Below are 18,861 nucleotides of genomic sequence, written 5' to 3'. Positions count from 1 at the left end.
TTTTCTTTGATGAAGATCATCAGTAATTAACCTACACTATTAAAAGAGAAATCTAGGATGTAGTTAGGAATATCATTACTTTCAGTGTAGTATAAAGTGAGAAATGCAGCGATATATCCTCTCTATTCAGGGTCAGGGATCATTTGGAAACTGCTTCAAAAGCAAATACAAAAGATAAAAATTAAAGGAAGAATCAACATTAAATGTAATATGCTTGGTTGAATTCAAGAAATGCACTGACAACAGCTTTAAGCATTCACATGGAAAAATGCATCCCTAGTTAATATTATTGATTTTGTGTCTGGAGAAAAACCCACAGAACATTGTGTCCAAGCTGCAGATGCTAACTGAAGGCAGACGGACAAATGCGGTCAAAGTCAGTACTTTGTTCAAACAACAAAACTCAAACAGAACAAAAAGCTGACAAAACCCCCCTTGTGGTGAAATCAGTTTCAATCTCTGAAATATATTCATTTTGTTATGTCTTGGTGATAATAAGGTAACCTTAAAAGTCTTTTGGCAAAATTCTGACTTTTTTACCTGATGGGAATTTCTTTAGTGACTTCAACAATCTCAGGACTTTGCCATGAAATTGCAGTTGGCATTCAAAATGTTTCTGTGACCATTACCCATGACTTGCTTTGGTCTGAATGTGGCAAGCTGATACTCTTGATTACAATTTTGCAGCACTTTTACAAAGGGTAAGAGTTATTCACAGCAGTCATCTAAGGAAAGCAGATAGCTGGCAAGGGAGAGCAACAAATTCCTGGAAGATCACTGAGTAATTCTAAAATGAAATGTGTATAAAAAATACCTTCTTTTCTCCATTTACAGTAGAGGGATATCATGGATGTTAACCTTCTGACCCCTGAACCAGGGATGTATTCACTGCATTGGCATGCAGTGCCATATCTAGACTGAATTCAGCAGTGAGAAAAAGGAGATTTTTGATCAAAACACAAAATTAATTTATGTAATAGAGGCTTCACAGAATGCCACTGAACTTACAGAAAGAATAGAAGAATAAATTGTCTTTGTAGAGTTAGTCACAAAATGTGATTAGCATTTTCAATTTGCAAAATGGCCTCTACTCAAGCACAGCTCCCAAGCAAGATTGTGTTTCATGTTGGGAGTATTCAGGTCCCAAGAGTCTGGGAACATCCTTGCAGAGGATTATATCTGAAATTATGATTGTCCATTGGTCATTTTTTTCACTTCAGTTAAGACAGAGATGTGAATGAAGTACCATTATGTGCAGCAGTGAAGAGAAAATGAAAAGGGGGTCAGATTAGAAGCAAGGACTGATCTCTTCCGAAGCACTGGACTGATGGAAATGAGCACTCAGTGACAGCACCTCTGGCAGTGCTGGCTGTTGAAGTCTCTGTTAACATCAGGCCAGAATTTCGGGCTTTGTGTACTGCCTGAGCCCGACATTTGGCCTTTCTTGACACATAGTATAGCTGGGAAATGTCAACAGCCATAACAAATATTACTGCATGTACCTGGCAAATCACTCAAAAAACACCCTGATGACTCTGCACAGAACCTTGTAAGATGGTTTTGCTTTCTGGAAATAACAGATGTACTGGCAATACACTAAAATTTTGGTCTGCCCCACCCCCGCAGATTTGTGTGTGAACTGACATGCAGGGAAGGTGACATTGCAACTGCTCAAGCCTCTTAGCCAACTTAGTTAATTTTCCTGCAAAAACAAGAGAAAAAAAATGAAGGTTGATTTGTAGGTTGGGCACCTAATTACTTCAAGAGGGAAGCTTTTCCAAAGGTGTCAAGATTTTTGTCTCCCTTTCAGGATGGTCTCACATAATGAGTATGTAGAAGACCTATGGGTCTAAGTGTACATTTTCATCTGTACCTGCTTTTGCTAAGAAAAATATTTCCACGTTTTATTTTAAATAACACCATTTTCTAATGTAAAAGTTGATGCAGACTAGCACCATCAGGAGAAGTCCTGATTGAAGAAAGTAATCTTTAAGGTTACATTATGGGCTTTCTTGATATGTACACACTGTGCCTAAAGTTTCTTCTGTTCTTTCTAGGAGCCCGATTTTCTGCAGAGTAAGTCATCTAAATATGCCACGGTGTGAAGATAAGATTGTGTGTTCAGTGCACAGGCATACGTTGCCATTTTTCCTTACCAACACCTCCCACTAGCGCTCGGCATGTAGAGGTATTTCATTTGCTGAATTCAACCTGTCATCTGTAACAAATATGTCCTAATCCAATTACACGCATCACCGTTCGCTAAGAACCACGTAGGAGCCACCAAGCCTTCTTCTCTTTGATCAGCCCTGATTTGCACAGTGGCCAGGGGCAAAACCCATGGAGTCTGCTGAGAATATATGTGGAGACAACCTGCAAGGCACAACACCTGAGTGCTACATATTTGATATAAATGACAATTGTTTAAAAGGCACTTCAGCTTCCATTTTACAAAGTTCATTATTGTAGCAAATGTTTTAACATCAGCTCTTTCCCCTTGTTTCTCTATTTCCATTTGTACTGCTGTGCTTTCTCTGATTTCATGGTGGTATTATTGTTGAATACATGGCTGCGACTGTGACTCAATAATTTTTACTATCTGGTTTCCCTCTTTGCCATTAATCTAGGTATTGACTTCTTTTCTTAAGAGTCATATATTGCTATGAGATCAGCTGGGGAAGAGTTCACAGAAAAGAGGGGCAGAAAATAGAGTTTCTATCCCATGAAAAATTCAGGCATTTGAGGAACTTGTACAATTACAAATTGGATCAAAATATTACATTTTGAAAAATTTACTATTAACCAACCATTCTGAAATATTTTGTTATAGATATCTGGGAATGATGTACCAAAACACTCTGTTTACACAATTGAAATGTTTCCTTTTAATGCTATTTCAACCTTTATATTATATAAATATAAAGCTTTCAAGCACTTCTGTTTATCCAGTTACGTATGGGCTGAAATGGTATAACTTGGAGCTTTCAGGTAATTTCCCTTTAAAACATTTCAATAGTGCAAAATATTGTTTCATGCACATTTTTGGTGAAGAAGTAAGTTCTTTTAAAGAGTTTCTAAGACTTACATGTAGATATTCGTCTAGAATTTCCTTTGCGAAACCTGCAACCAGCTATTGCACAACAACCAGTTTTTAGCTAGCATACGTGAATATTTCAAGATCATCGTTGGATTAATGTATTTTTGGTTTGCAAACAGAATCTTTCAAAGGGGCAATGGGATGCTGTGCAGACAGACTGCAGCTGCAGATTTGTTGGAGCTATCAGACAATATTGAATGTCTCCTGTCCAAACGCTGAGAGCTACGAGGCTCTATCGACTTCACTGCGGAAATGGATCACAATGAATGAGATTTAGGAAAGGATTAAAAAAACCGAAGACAACATTTCCTTATCAAAAAAGCGGTTTACAAAATTTGAGCCTTCCATTCAGGTTTAAAATAAAACTGTTTTTCTGACTGAGCCATTGGACAACACACGGACTAAAATAGATGTTAAAATTTATTAGTGTTTAAACTGTTGCTAGTTCACTTGGCCAGGAGGAAGATATTTTATATAATAGGTTTTAATATTCCTCTGTTTACGACAAAGGACAAGACTGCATGGTCTGGCTGATAAACATAGCACGAAACTTTCCTTTTTTTTTCCTCTTCCCTCCTTTTGGAAATTGCTGTTTTGACGGCAATCATTAAGGCAATAATAGAAGCAATTTTTTTAAATTTGGCAGCAGGCTTTAAAAAACATGACCTTAGAAATCGCTTAATGTTTTTGGACAAAATAATGATTCAATGAATTAATTTAGTCCTCTTGTGAACATTAACTGTTTCAAAATTATACACATACACGAACCACTTCACTCGGAACTGAAATATGGCCAGGCTTGCCCAGATGCAAGGCGGCAGCCACAGAGACAAATGATGTAACTTTGTAGCTTGAATAATCCTGGACAGGACACTAAGGAAAAGCATTTCTTTTGCAGTCGTTTCCATGGTATCTTTAACACCCACATAGAGCAAGTAGGACACTGGTTGTTAAAGTCTCATCCAAATAAATCCTACAAAGTAAATTGCATGGAACCCAATTTATCTACCTTGAATGAAGTTTGCTGGGATTTGAACCTGTGGCTTCAAGGAAAAAAACAACCAGACACTTCAAACCTGATGTGCAAATCATTCAGCCATTCTATCAGCTTTAAGACACACATAGTAAATTTGAGACCATACGCATAAATGTACTAAATCTATACATAGACAGATGTACCTACATTTGCTTGAGATTCATCATGCCCATTGATTTCTGCTAATTCCTTGGCGCTTTTTAACTGCAAAGAGTGAAAAAAAAACCAAAACAGAACAAAACAAGCACATTACTTCAGTATTTCACACAGTTATCTTTGATTTATTTGAAGGAACATTTTATAAATCTTCCAATGAGAAAAACAGATGGAGCATATAATTCTAATGAGTTTTTTCTCAAACCATTTTGAAACCAACATACTTAAGGCTTGATAGGTTGGAAAAAAAAAAAAAAGAAAAAAAAATAATAGGACTGGGTCATTATTTTTAAAATAATAAGATTAGAAAGTAGTTTCAAGGCATAAAAGGTGCACAGATTTCTCTCTCAAGAATAATATACAATTTAAATTCCCACTGTTGTTGCCATTAATTTCAACTTTAAAATATTTCAAAGTTGCCACTAGCTAAATAGTGTTTTGCCAATGATTACTTTTGAATGATATATTTTGAGGTAAGATGCCGAAGTGCTGCTATACATTGTCTTCCTGACAACATACCTAAATAACTGACATGGCTCCTGGGTATGATAGAAAAGGAGGGGAAGTGAAGAACAGCTCTTTTATTCAACCAGTGGCAGGAAGAACTCAGGAGACACTGCAAATATATGACCTGAACAAAACCCATTTTTTCCCTCCTGAATTAGCTTTTAGGGGAAAATCCAGGATTACACTGGGAATTGTAAAGATGACTCTCAGGAGATTTAAGGAAAGTCCTAGCTCACATCTTGAGCCACAGTGAAATATGATGTCGCTCATCCTGTGATTGAGCAAACAGAGCAAAGAGGGGACACTGCAGCTCTCCTGAGCCTATAAGCCATGGAGGTTTGTACACTTAAATGAAACTCACAGATTCATTTACTCTTTAGGTTAAGCTCTGAGGAGTCATGCTTTTGTTGTAATTTAATTCAAAATAGATAACATGCAGAGGAGGGGTATGGAGGGAGAAGGGAGGGAGGGGGAACAATAAACACAACTTTCCTCTGAATTCCTTCTCTTTTGCCAAAGAAGCTGGGTTTGGTGTAACTGTTGATTCTACAGCCATGGCCCTGATTGGCAACATTGCTAAAATCCTGATGAAATGGAACACTAATATGTATTGGGGTCTGACTCAGAAGAGTTGATAGACTATGATCCTAGGAGGGTTGGTTACCTCCATCACATTTTTGCTACGCGGCAACAACAGCTGAACTGAAGTGAGTGTGATCCAGCTCCCAGCTGTTCATTTTCCAATATGACAATTAAGGTAAGCAGGCTGTGGTCTGTTTGTACCTTATTATGCAGGGCTGTGAACTGCACCAATTCAGGAACTGCTGCTCAAGCCACTAAACCAGTCCTGATGGAGAGGGAAGAGGGCAACACTTCCTGATAAAGTAGTACAAAGGATATCTGGGGACTGCAAAATCATCAGGTCTCCTGGTTCAATTCACTGAAGCTCATCTTTGAAAAGCCTCGAGAAGTCTGCAATTTATATGGACAGCAGGGTGGTGCATTTCCAATGAATGCTACATGTTTTCCCTTCTCAGAAAAAATAACCATCCAGCTAAACCACCTCACTGTGAGGATAGCCGGTAGGAATGAGCTGAGATGGCTACATCCAGCCAAGCACCAGAATTAGGTATTTATGCATCTCAGTGTGACCAAAAGTGCTGCTTCCTGATTCTGCCAATTCTTCATTACAGAAATTCCCCCAACAGGAGCAGTCCTGTTGGGTTCAGCTGAGCTACCTATCCCAGTATGAGGTCAGGAGAGCATGCTTAGTTTTGTACAATTGTTCTGCATGCTGATGCAAGTGTCCTGAGTGCTCAAGGAACGCTGTTCATTGCTTACACTTGGTCTTTCTCTTCCCAGGTTGATAAAGTGCCGTCAGCCCTTGGTGACTGTGGCTCCCTGGCAAAGTGCTCTTCTAGTGACATGCCACATCCCCATCAGCCACACGTGGGTTTGGTGGGAGACTGGGCTCAGCCTGCAGCTCACTTTGGTCTTGCAGGCTTTTGTCCTGCCATGGTTTCCCTCCATTATCACTCTGGCACTGCTTCATCAGTTAATATAATGTACAGAGGATGCTTGAGCTTCTCCATCTTTTATTGCACACCATGCTCTGAAAAGGATGACAGAACTCAGGCAAGAAGGTGCTTGCATCCAAGCCAAGACTAGGACCTCTGCAGGAAGAGGTGGAGGTGAACCAGTGGAGATAATGGTGGAAAACTTAAGGGTAGAAAGTGTGCAGCTGCATTCCCACAGGTTAAAGGAGTGAAGTCCCCTTTTTTCCTATTTTTTTTCTAAGTATTATTTAAATTACATTATTCTCTCACATGTTACGTAGAGAAATGCTGGAATAGCAAGCTCAGAAAAATGTACAATATTGGAAAAATGTACAGCCTGGTTAGTACAGTACAGTACTATCCAGGTACAGGCTGGGTGGGTGCATGGAGCAGCCATGCTCGGACAGAGCTGCACCTCCCCATGCAAACACGCCCTGAGTGAGGCAGGGCAGGATCCCTTTGCCAGCTTGGGATGAAAAGGCAGTTTTTAGCAAACCTATCACAAAACCAAGCCATAAAGCCAAAGCAGGAGTCCTGTGCTATTTATTTTTGAAAGAAATGCTCTATTTACTTGGTTCAGCCGGATGATTTTCAGTACCCATTGTGGATAAAACACACAGATAAGCTGTGGTGCTTGTAAAGGAAATCTGTGAGTCTTGGCAAGTGGGGGTCATTACTGCTAGGGCTTCTGCTGTTCTGGAAACTTTTGGAACTCATTCAGGGTTCTGGGAGGAGCATACTGGCTGCCTAGCACTCTTCAGGAATTCTGGCTACTTACAGTCTTGGCCTTAGGCATGTTTCAGAGCTAATTCTCAAGAGAAATGCAGATCCATCCTGCCTTTCTTCCAGCTACTGTTTCGCCTGTCTGCCTAGCGTGAGTGCACATTTGATTCGCAATTAGCAAGAGTCTGCAGAGATTCAGAAGCCTGCCCTGGTGGTCCCTACTGGGCCTCACATTGCAAGATCTTCCTATATGTTTTTGCAGCACATAATTGCTAAAAAGATATAAAAATAACTTCATGCAATTTCCGGTTTTTTTAAGCACTTTATAATGCTGTACCTTAAAAGCCACGTGAAAATGGAAATGAGATGCAATTAACTCAAGAGACCTGGTGGAATCTCTGTTTATAAAGATTCTGTCATTACCAAATCCATTCTTCCTCATGGCATTTTCTGTATTACAGTCTTGCTTTAGCTTTCATTTAGGTTATCTCCATGACCATAAGTTCTAAGAGCATGTATCTGAACATAAAAGCTTCCAGAATCTAAATTACTAGTTTGTAGAATATATTTGTCATCAGATATGTTCAAAGATAAATATTAAATGTGGAACAATGTCCCAGCTGTCATAATGAACCTAAAAAAAATCTGAAATAAACACAATTTATTTTTCCTAATGTGTACATTAAATGTATATGTCTGTCTGCAGACATATTCAGACATACATGATGAAAAATCTTGAACATAAGAATCAGCATTTGGAATCTTTGCCACCTAAGCAATTCAGATCCCACAGCCCTTAAACTGCAACTACTTAATCAAATATTTTAGCTGAAAGTTTATATAGAAAGGGATGAAATAAGGTCTCAAAGCAGAGACTGTGCCTGTGCAGCACAGGTGGGTATTTTCAGTTTCAGTGTGTTCAAGCCACACGATCTACACAGAAAACACATTGCTTGCACACAATACAGTTTCCTCTGCAGATTTAGGGCCAGACTTGCTTTTTGCTGTGTAGCTATCCATCTTACTATCCTGATAAAACAATACTATCAAATATACTTCTCTGTGTCATACTACACCTTAGTATCAAAGAAGGTGGGATAATCAGATTTACAGAGATTTGATTCTCACTGCATAAATAAGTGCATTGATAACTGCCTTTTTAATGCCATCATGATAATGCCACTGTAAGTTTTTTATATACTCAGACTTGTGTGAATTACACAATTGGAGATGCCAAAATGCTTTTTCAAAACTAATCTTAAAAGGAAGAGCTGTTTTGGCTCAGGTATATTTAACTCCCCCAGCATTTTTTTAATGCAGAGCAAAACCACTTATCACTGATCTCTATGTAGAATACATAAGAGGAAATAGTACTCATGACATGAAATCCAGTATTGGATGGTATAAAGTAAGGGTCCCTTTTCACTCTGTTTTCTCAAACTCTGTTAGTCTAATCAGAGCAGACAGACAGGCCACATAAGGTTAGGTCTGCTCACAGCATATTCTGTGGTCAGACTCCTATGGATTTTGGAGGTGAAACCATGAGACTTTCAGAGCTAATGGCTTTGCCTTCCTTCCCCCTAGCATGCCTAAGCCAGCATTTTTCTCCTGCCAAAGTCACTCACCTGTTCCTGCAGGACTTTAAGCATCGCTTGTGTATGCGTTTGCTCTTCCTTTGCTTGCTCCAGTTCTGATTTTTTGTTATTTAATTCTTCCTGTATGCTCAGCAATTGCTGCACAAACAAAAGAAGTTTTGTGGTTAGCCTCGTCTGGATCCAAAGCAGTTTAAAGTCCCCAGTTTGACAAATCCTCATTTCAAGCAATGTTTTGCAGTCTGCTCCTACATTTATTATTGTTGCATAATCTGCTGTGCCTAAATGGACCAGAGGTAAATTATTTTCATCTGCATCTCCTTCTGTGGCAGTGCACCACGAGTAATGCATCTGTTAATGTGCATTAAGCTGTTTGTTACATTAAAGTAGAAACTCCTGGTACAGTAAGTCACCCACAGAGTGACTGTCACATTCATCTGAACCAAAATCTTATTTGTAGAAGTATATGTGGTGGTTTTAATAATACTGGAGTAAACACTATGGTACATAAATAATTTAAAAGCACAGCCCTTTAATATAATTAGTCATTGGCTCACGGCCATTTTCATTCTATGCAAAGCAATATTCTGGAAAGCTTTCAGACTGACTTGCCAAGAAGACAAAAGCTTTCCTTTTTTTTTGTCTTGTGCTGCAATATTTTATTAGATCAGGAAGACTGATGCCCTACAATCAATATATCAGCCAGCAAGACTGCTGATCTACTGTCAAAACAAAAAGCTATGACCAAAATCTATTTTTATGAAGAGAATTCTGGGATGAAGGAACATATTTGAAAGCCCACGTTCCCTGGTCTCGGCTAGCTTTAGATTCTGCCATAGATTTATTGTGACTGTCAAGAGCAGGTCAGTAGATTTAATTAATTCTGAAATAGTTATATGTTTTTGTATTGATGTGAAGAATGCTAGACATGATGAAGAGCCAGAGCAGACAAACAGGTTAAGAAAAGAGTTAATGTGTTTTCTTGTAGGGAATAAGAAAAAAACCTGATTTTCTGGGGCAACATATTGCTCGTAAGCACACTCCATTTAAAGGACTAATTGAACTACTAATTGCTTTACTAATGTGCACTACTGATTTAACCATGTACCTTCATCTAAAGCTTAGTTTATGGTTGTGCTTAGGGCTGGTGGCTGAGTCATATGGATGTTGCAGGTGTTCAGCCTCTTGGTAAGTTACAGACCGCAAACCTAGAAAAGGTCTTGTTCCACTGCCCTGGAAGTCCCAGGCATCAAAGGACATGGTGTCAGCATTGTTTTCAGAGTGACTTGGAAACAGATGACATTTCAGGGACTGGTGGAGTTATTGGTAGTGTATTTCTGTTGTAAGTGAACATCAGTATGATGGATTAATTCAGCCACTGAAGTAAAAATACACATGGGTATATGTCTGATTATATCTCACACACTCTACAGTCCAGCTGAGTTGGTTAGCTTTTTGATGGATCATGCTGCCTGGACTGTTCCCTGGGAGCCTTCAAGAGACATTTTGGCATGTGTTTTCACTACACCACAGCACAAGATCATTTTGAATCTCAAGATTTTTCCCTGAAATAAATAAGTTTCTTCCACTGTGGCTCACACCCAACCAGTTTTTGTGTGGGGAACTCTGCTTTGGCATTTCTTGAACAGGGACATGTTCACCTTGTCTGTTGGGTACTACTTCCCACATTTTCAGAAGATACAGTGGATTTGTGTACACTGCCATAGCTCACATGCTGACACCCATGCAGGTTCCCATGCAGAAGGGACCCTCTAGTCACCTCATGTAAACTCGTGTTATACCTTGAAGGTTCACTTAGGATAGGTCTACCTGATGTCTGCAATTTAGAAAGAAAGGACTCCAGTCCTCAGAAGAGAAGCAGAGACCAAAAGACAGCAGAAAGATGCCATAAGCCCTCTCAGTGGTCACTAGCTGAAACACCTGAGGTGTGATAAGCAGACTGTCACCTAATAGCAGCCGGTCAGATGTCCTCTCCTTCACAGCTGCAACCTGTTTGACCTCACACACTTGAACATATCATGGGAAAGGAGTCTTTGACCCCATTTCAGAGTCTTCTCTGAGCAGTTATGTCTCACCAGTGTGGCCAGACTCCACCTTCATACTGGCTGTGAGAATTTTACTCCAGCTTCTGGGATAAACCCTACAGGCCATCCTTTTGAATAGCATAAACTCAGATCTAGAAGATCCCAAGTGAGTTTTCAGTTCCTCTTGCCCCTGAAAAACCTTTCCCTACTGAATGACTGTTACAAAGAGGAAACCAAGATTGACTCTTGGGTTGAACTTGTTTACAAAACTGAACTTGAACCTCCTTCTCTATCCCACTCACCCCCTCCCCATGGTTCTTCCATGGCCATGTTTCACTTATTGCGGTTCAGCTCACAAACTTCTACTGTTTTATTTTCACATCTCCCACTGTGATTTAGTCTAATTATATATCTCTTCACCCTGACTTTTCCTGTTTTGCATTTAAGGATATTTTTCAAAACTGTCTGAGCATGGGAGGAATTGGTGTGGAAGACACAGAGAGCATGAGAGAGAGAGGGAGATGTGATGCTTTGCATCTTTGTACTTGGCTCTGGACCAGAGAGGAACAGGAATCCCAGGAAAATATCCAACATTCTCAGTTTCCCTGGGGTAAAAGAGTGTGCACTCCTATTGGAGTATGAACTACAAAGAACCTGATATGAGATAAAACCTTCTAGCAGTCTTAGTGGTTAAACTGTCAACTATTGAAGGTTTACTGTGCATGCATAGGCTCCAAAGACAGTAAATGTGTCCTATTTTCACAGAAAAGCAGAGTAACTGTAACTAAGATATCCTATTTCCAGTCATACATAAGGTTTCTCATTCACAGGACTTGGGACCTTCCCATTCAACCTCCAGAGATGTCAAAATTATTTAAAATATGGAGCCATCCCTCAGGGGTTTAAGGTTTTTTTTTCTCTCCCTCATATTTATCTCTAAAAGCTGCAGAACATGCTAATTTTGCATGGGTTTGGATATTTCTTTTTCCTGAGCAGTTGATGCCACCAAGAAGTTGTAACAAGGAGTTACACCTGCCAAACAGCATACTTTTCTCTTTTAGTCTCATTTTGAAAAATGAAGAAATAAATGTGACTGAAAAAATATCAACCTAAGACAGATGAACAGCCTGAAAAATTCCAGCACAAACACATGATATTTGGCAAAGTTAGAAGCAAATGGGAAAAGGATCATACACTGGCAGAAATGAGACAAGTTTCATAACAGGGACTGCTGTCATGCCTGCTTATAAACAGACACGCTTTCCATACAGATTATAATGAATGGTGCCAAGATGCAGGTATTAATTATTCAGAATTACTTTGTTTTTCATACATATATCTGCTTATTAAAAATTTATCCTATAGATAGTTCTTCTGCCCTTCAAATTTCTTGCAACTATATACCACAATCAATCAAAATAAAAAAATATTCTTTGTTTTAATGATTATGCTGTCTGATACTGTTCCACCTACTTTGCCATCTCACACAGTCTTTCTGCCACAGTTTGCCTGTGTAGGAAACCAACCTACTACACCAATGGTCACCACAGCTATACAAGTGTCTGTTCTTTTAATCTTGTCTCACATCTCTGGCCATTCCCTTTAAGCCCTGATGTTTCCAGCTTTGTGACACAGCAATCAGACAGAAGTTCCCCAGTTTTATCAGGCAAAGAACAGATTTCATGGCTATACAGCCAGGAAATGTCTGGCTCATATTTCTGGTTTATGCCATGTCCCCAGTGTGCAATTCTTTGGGTCTGCGAGGGTGCCCTGCGTGATATGCAAGCGTCTGTTCCCAAAATGCAAGTATCAGGAAGTGGAAAAGCACATCACAGAGCTCATCACAGCTCTGATGATCCTGAAGACACCTGCAGAGTAGCAGTAGCAGCCTGGAAACTCAGCTGGCCTATGTACAACCAAAGGCGTTTGTCACCACAGCTGCCAGCTTAACCCTAGGAGATGGAGATGTGTAGTAGGATCAGATCAGACTGGCAGACATCACTAATATCCTCTTACTGGTATTTCCAAAGAGGAGATGGGAAAGCAAAAAAGAATTAACCTTCTGGTTAATTCTGTCCAGAGATCAATCAATGCATTTTAAATGCACCTCATCCAAAAAAAAAAAGATATTGCTTCCAGTGGCAACTCTGGAAGTGGTCTGTGTAGAAATGGTAGATATCACTAGTGCTCATTAAGCTTCCTTCATTCATGAGGACCAAATCCTCCCTGTACATAATAAGTGGGCAGCTAATTTCGTTATGCGAGGCGAAAGAGGGTGTGTGTTTTATTTTGATTTTTTTTTCACACATTCCCACTCCATTGCTGAATCCCTGCCAGAGACAGTTCAGTACCACCCATATTGCATAGATCACAAAAGCGCAGACAGAAAATTACCATCTTAAACCAATCTTCACAGCTCCTGAAACATTAAATATAGATGGCATTATTGAAGCCAGCTGAATTACTCAGGCTGCGTACAATGCAGTGCCAGTGTGGCCAAGAATGCTAACAACTGAGCAGCACACACTGCCTCGGAATATATGAGAAGTCCTAAAGGGAAAGTAATAGCTTGCTGTTGTGTAGCACTGTGCAGCCATGAAATACTCCCTCTCTTTCCTCTCCTCCTCCCTGCCCACAGTTCTTCATTGCTCCCCAAAAGGCAGTGTGGATTTGAATATAAAATATGGACACACCTAGAAGTGTGGTCACATCCCAAACCTAGTTGGACAGACAAGGATCCCATAAGGAAAGAAAGATGTCCAGCATGAAACCAACAACTTTGAATGCAAAGAAAAGGGAGGCAGGTCAGAAGTGACTGCAGGGCCTGAGGCTGTACTTAAGATGCTGTAAGGCTGACAATAATGAAAAAGGAAAATCAGCTTTTGCCACAGGTTTAGCAGTTATACTGCTGAATGGTCCTGGCTCTGCTCTTTTGTTTATGATTTTCTCTACGGCTGCTTGAAATGAAGTATGAAAAGGTTACAAAGATCTTAAAGAAAGGGCAGTAAGGAGGAGCAGACTAAAGAACACCTCTGGTGTGGGAGTGCTGATGCTGATGGCAGGTTGCTCAGGCAGTTTCAGTAAACCCAGCCTGCTCAGCCACAGGAAGGAGGCACAGACTCTCCCATTTATGGAGCAGCTGCAGAATGTCCAGAAATGATCTCCATTAAAGGTTTCTGAAATTAGTGTATCAGTCAAACAGGGATGCTCTTACACAGCTTAACTGAGCCAACTCGGTTGAATGGTCATTTTCAACACCCAGGGAACTCAGGCAAATTGGATTCACCTGCCCATATAATGTGTAGGAGAAACACACTCATATTACACTCCACTTATTATCTATAGGAAATATATTCCTATACAGGAAAAATGGACACACTAGTGCCTAAAAAGAAGATGGAACTCATGTGTCTCAAATAGGCAGACTGTATCCCAACCAATACTCCTTTTTTTCAGTCCTAAAGAAGCCAAGGCATGCATGTAAAACAGTAACCCTGGGAAGCAGAACTCACTTGTGCAAAAGTGAAGTCCTTTCCCTGAAACTATATATGAATCAGAAATCTGAAAAGTATGAAACCACAGGCATTCAAATGACTGCAGAGTTCACCTAAAAATTACTCACTTATGATAGTAATTTTTGATATTTAATTATATTTTTTCTTTTTCCCGAAGTAAAACCTTGTTCCATATTTTCTAACTTTATTTTATATAAAGAAAAAGAAGTCAAGAGTTTGCCAAATGGAAAATGACAAAAATCGCAAGGAAATGAATGTTTTGAAATTCATAGAAGCTTTTTACAAACACAGAGGGAAGGATGGTAAATGTTTTCTTTCAGAATCTTCCTTAGGTAGGAGGAAAAGAAAAAATTAATTAAAATGAAATCAACCATTTGCCAAGTAAAAATACAAATCCCTCTCCCTGTACTCCCATGGACAGTCTGGAAGAGTGCCTTTTTTTGCAAGACAGACAAGATTTCATATCACAAATGGCCAGCACATGGCAGGCTTGAATAATGAGAAAGTGACTTCCCAGCTGAGCAAATACGCATTAGTAACAAGACGCTGATGAGGCCTGACAAATCACCAAGGAAACAGGAGAATGTGAAAGACAAGTCAAAGAAGCTTTAGAAATGAGCCCTCAAGGAAGTTAGCCATGTTGCAGCAAGGCATTATTAAAATAAAGAGTATGGCTGTGGGTTCGGGTTTTTCAAGGGATTAAAAAGAAACACAGTGTAATAGCGCAATGTTTCTCATCCCTGCCAGCTCTCAGGGACTGGCTGTGCCCCTGGCTGTATGGATGACACTGTTTGGTTGGATCATGAGGTCTGCAATGACGGAAGAGGGCTGGTGAAGAGCTGCACATGGATGAACAGCCCCACTCCCGCTTGATGGGCATTCACCTGCAAAGTGAGTTTATCCTGGCTCTCTGGCCAGAGGCAAAGACCATGCTGAACATGTTTGCTCTGCACGTTAACCCCACCTCATTGGGAGCTGGACACACACCTGATGGGGGAATGCGTATGGTGGCACTAAAGAACAAATCTGTCCAGCTGCTTCCTTAGGGAGGTGTTTGCCATGTTTCCCTTCCCCTGCTATTAGATAGACTCCAGAGGTCCTACAGCTCTGCAGTACTCAGAGTAGTTGCAGGCCTGTATCCTAATAAATAAACCAAAAGAAAAAACAGACAGATGGACACAGGCACACTGAAACTACCTAGAAGGAGGTTACAGAGGAGGTGGAGTCAGGCTTTTCTTGAGTAAGGGTCAAGGATAAATAGACAATAGAGCAAGAAACATTTTTATTATACAGCAGGAAAATATTTCACAGTGAGAGTGGCCAACCTCTTGAGTAAGGGCTCAGAGAAGCTGTGGACTCTCCGTCCTTGGGGCTACTGAGACCATAGCTGGACAAGGTTTTGAACAAAACTGAGATGACTCCAGAGATGCTGTTGTTTTGAGCAGAAGTGTACACAACCTTCAGATGTACCTTCTGACTTCAGTTTTTCTAGGATTCTGGAGAACAGCTGATAGAAATCAGAGAATTATCTCTCAATTTCTTTTGTTTCTGTGAGGCTTAGCAATTCAGCCACACCAGCTATAAGAGGTTAAGGGCTGGGCAGCAGAGGAAAGCAGAACATGGGTTGTGTAATGAGTAGTTTAAGAGACAGTCTACAACCTTCCTCTGCCAAGTAATTTTCAAGTGTACCTCTTACTTATCAAGAAAGACCAGTTATCTTCATTCAGCTATGGGCTTTTGCAGCAAATGAAGAAAAGGCCAAGTCCATAGGAACCTTACAGAATTAATCCTTCATCTCACAATTTAAATTTACTAATAAGACACTTGGCTTTATAGCATCAGGGATCCCTCTCTGGGATCTGGGTTTCACAGCAAATTACACAAGGTCCTTTATTTTGGTGGTGGCCTGTGAAGGAGAGAAACCTGACAAAAGCCCATTGGACTTCATCAATAAAGCTCCCTCCTGTCTTTGCCAAATGAGCTGATTGGAGTATCACATAGCCCTTGGCTTTACTGACAGCAGGTGAGTAGATCATGATCCTGATCTAAGAAAGCTGGCTGATCCCAAAGGAACATCATGTTCCCTCTGCCCTTGTATCTGTCCTACAAGGCAACAAGTTGTCACCTTGCATGATGCACAGTCAAAGGAAGACATGATCATCTGGTCACAACAACATCATCTTCTCCAGCCTTTCACCTGTACTGTCCACTGAGGATAACTCCTCACCAGATAACGGCACCTGAGCAGTGTGATCCCATCTCTTCTTTCATGGGACTGAAAATGAGCATGATACAGCGTGCCTTTTCTCAACAAACAAAACAGATCTTTTAAATTTTGATTTCCTATTCAAGAAAAAATATTTTATTTATTTTGATGGGGAATAAAAATTTAATTAGAAGAACAATATTATGGAAGAGAATCAATTTACCCAGTGTAATTTCCACTGAAACACAATTCCTAGTAATGGAAACAGAGTTCTTAGCACTGATAGCATCAAACACATTTGGAAATTCTAATCAGCAAGCCAATGCTAGTATTTAGGATCTTTTAAAAAATTCATGTAAGATCACTGGACTGTAAAACTTCTAAGATTTGTCCTTTACCACCGTTAGACTACACAAGCATGTTAATGAAGATACTAGTTGATTTATTTCACATTGTAAATAAAATGTGTGCACCCAATTATTTCTCTATGAAGGGTTTATTCTTGCTGCCAATCTCAGTTTAGCTTTACCAGCATTAGCAGGAAAAAAGATGCTACTCTCCTCCATCTTACCACGAGAACAGCTGTCGGGAATATGGGGCTTAAAGTATCTGTGGGCCCTTATTTACACTCCCCTAATATTATTGAAGTGCTGGTTGCAGAAGTGGGAAATCAAACACTACTTTCAATAAAGAAAGGTTGTTAAACAGAGAAGAGAACCCATTTGGCTTGTCTGAGATCTGGTAAATAAATAGCACTTAATTGCCAGCTGCTCCTTTTTTTTTTTTTTTAATATAATCGAAAGAGTAAGTGTTTTCTCGAAGTTTAAACATGGATTGGAATGTACAGAGCCCTGAAAAGCACAAGATAACCAAGACAACACTTATGGGAACACTTTTCTCTCTCCTGGGAGATCATATATTTCTTAACCAGTTTTCAAATATCAAAATGGGTGAGAAGGAACAGGCATGGAAGTGAATATCTGCGTGTTGGGTCCAGTCCCTCACAATTAACTTGCATCCATTTCCTCTAAGGTTATCAGTACTACCCTTACTACTCCAGTGCCACTTTTACAGAAAAAAAAATCTAACTGGAATTCATACTGCAAGAGTAGCAATTAAAACCATTTCCAACGTAATTATTCTATTTTGTTTATTTACCAGGTAAAATGCAAATAAAATGCATTTTTAAAAAAAATATCTTCTATTTATTCTTCTTTAATACTGCTTTGGAGAAGAATCAGTTTATAGTTGTGCATAAGTACATTGGCTGGGTTGTATGCTGAATAGATATTTGGTGAGCAAGAGGTAGGTGGAACAAAAAAAGGCTACAAATCTCTTCTTCACTTAGGCTATATTAATAAATATAGCCATAACATGCTCCATCTATTCAACAATGATCTTAATTTCAGCACTAAACTGCTACTAGAACCTGTATATTTAAAGGTACATCATTGTTATAATGGCCATGGTACTTACACAGCACCAGATTCAGCAGTTTTCAGCCACCAGGATCTGTGTCTGTGGCTTCTGACACTTCAGAACGTTTGTTTGTGATAGAAAGGAATGGCTGTGAGAGTTGGCAACACGTGTGAAGGATCTGAGACCTGCAGACATCAATGCCAGCTGAGCCTTATTGGAGCTTAATAGGTGGTAGATTGCTTAAAAGATTGATGAGAAAAAAAGCCTCACAATGCCCTGCCCTACTGTCTGTTGCAACCTCCTGCACAGAAATGTTCTTTTTGTCCCTGCTCCCACTGAAAGAGAGCAGACCAGGGGAATGTTAACTTCTACTACTTGTATGAAAAAAACCTATGAGTAAGAGGGAAGGAAAGAACTGAGCAGTGCCATCTTTGTAGAAAAATAATTCTGCTAGCTCCACCTGAAAATGGATTGGCTGTGCACTAATGGCTGGGAATGGTAGAAATCCAATTAATTTCAAAGGCAGCATAGTGAGGCTGACACCAGTTACCTTTGGATTTTCTGCTTGGAAGAGTTACTATACTTTAGAGGTACATGGTCTTGCTGAAAGAGCTGATAGATGCCTCTTGTGACACCTCCATCAGAGAAAAGAGTTGTGATCTGTCTCCCAGTGATGGCACTGTGGAAAATGCATGCTCCCCACAGTCTGCACCACCAAATATGTGCCCTGACCACCCTCCTCTGAGGGAGCAAGGAGTCTAAAGAAGGGGCTGCAATGCACTCCAACAGCAATTCCTATCCTCCTAAGCACAAAAACGAGGCGTATCACAGACAAATGAGTCCTACTCTGCATGAACACTGAAAGCCTGAAATGGGGTTTAGGGCTGGATACTAGGAAAAAGTTCTCCACCAAAAGGGATGTCAAGCTTTAGAAGAGGCTGCCCAGGGAAGCAGTGGAGTCACCAGCCCTGGAGGTATTTAAAAGATGTGTTGATGCTGTGCTTAGGGA

The 18,861-nt window shown here is 40.0% G+C and overlaps 1 protein-coding gene across 5 annotated transcripts in view; it reads right to left on the bottom strand.

The window, feature by feature from the left end:
* Nucleotides 1-18,861, bottom strand: part of ENOX1 (ecto-NOX disulfide-thiol exchanger 1) — a 360,099-nt gene that overhangs the window by 19,207 nt on the left and 322,031 nt on the right. For all 5 annotated transcript variants that reach the window (XM_063392151.1, XM_063392147.1, XM_063392150.1 and 2 more), the window contains 2 exons: nt 8,701-8,808; nt 4,281-4,337 (listed from right to left, as the gene is read on the bottom strand). In XM_063392151.1, coding sequence (XP_063248221.1) covers nt 4,281-4,337; nt 8,701-8,808 — 165 coding nt within the window. The remainder of the gene's footprint in view (nt 1-4,280; nt 4,338-8,700; nt 8,809-18,861) is intronic.

This window comes from Prinia subflava, chromosome 3, assembly GCF_021018805.1.
Source record: "Prinia subflava isolate CZ2003 ecotype Zambia chromosome 3, Cam_Psub_1.2, whole genome shotgun sequence".
Taxonomy (NCBI): Eukaryota; Metazoa; Chordata; class Aves; order Passeriformes; family Cisticolidae; genus Prinia; species Prinia subflava.
This window is presented reverse-complemented; position numbering and strand designations above follow the sequence as displayed.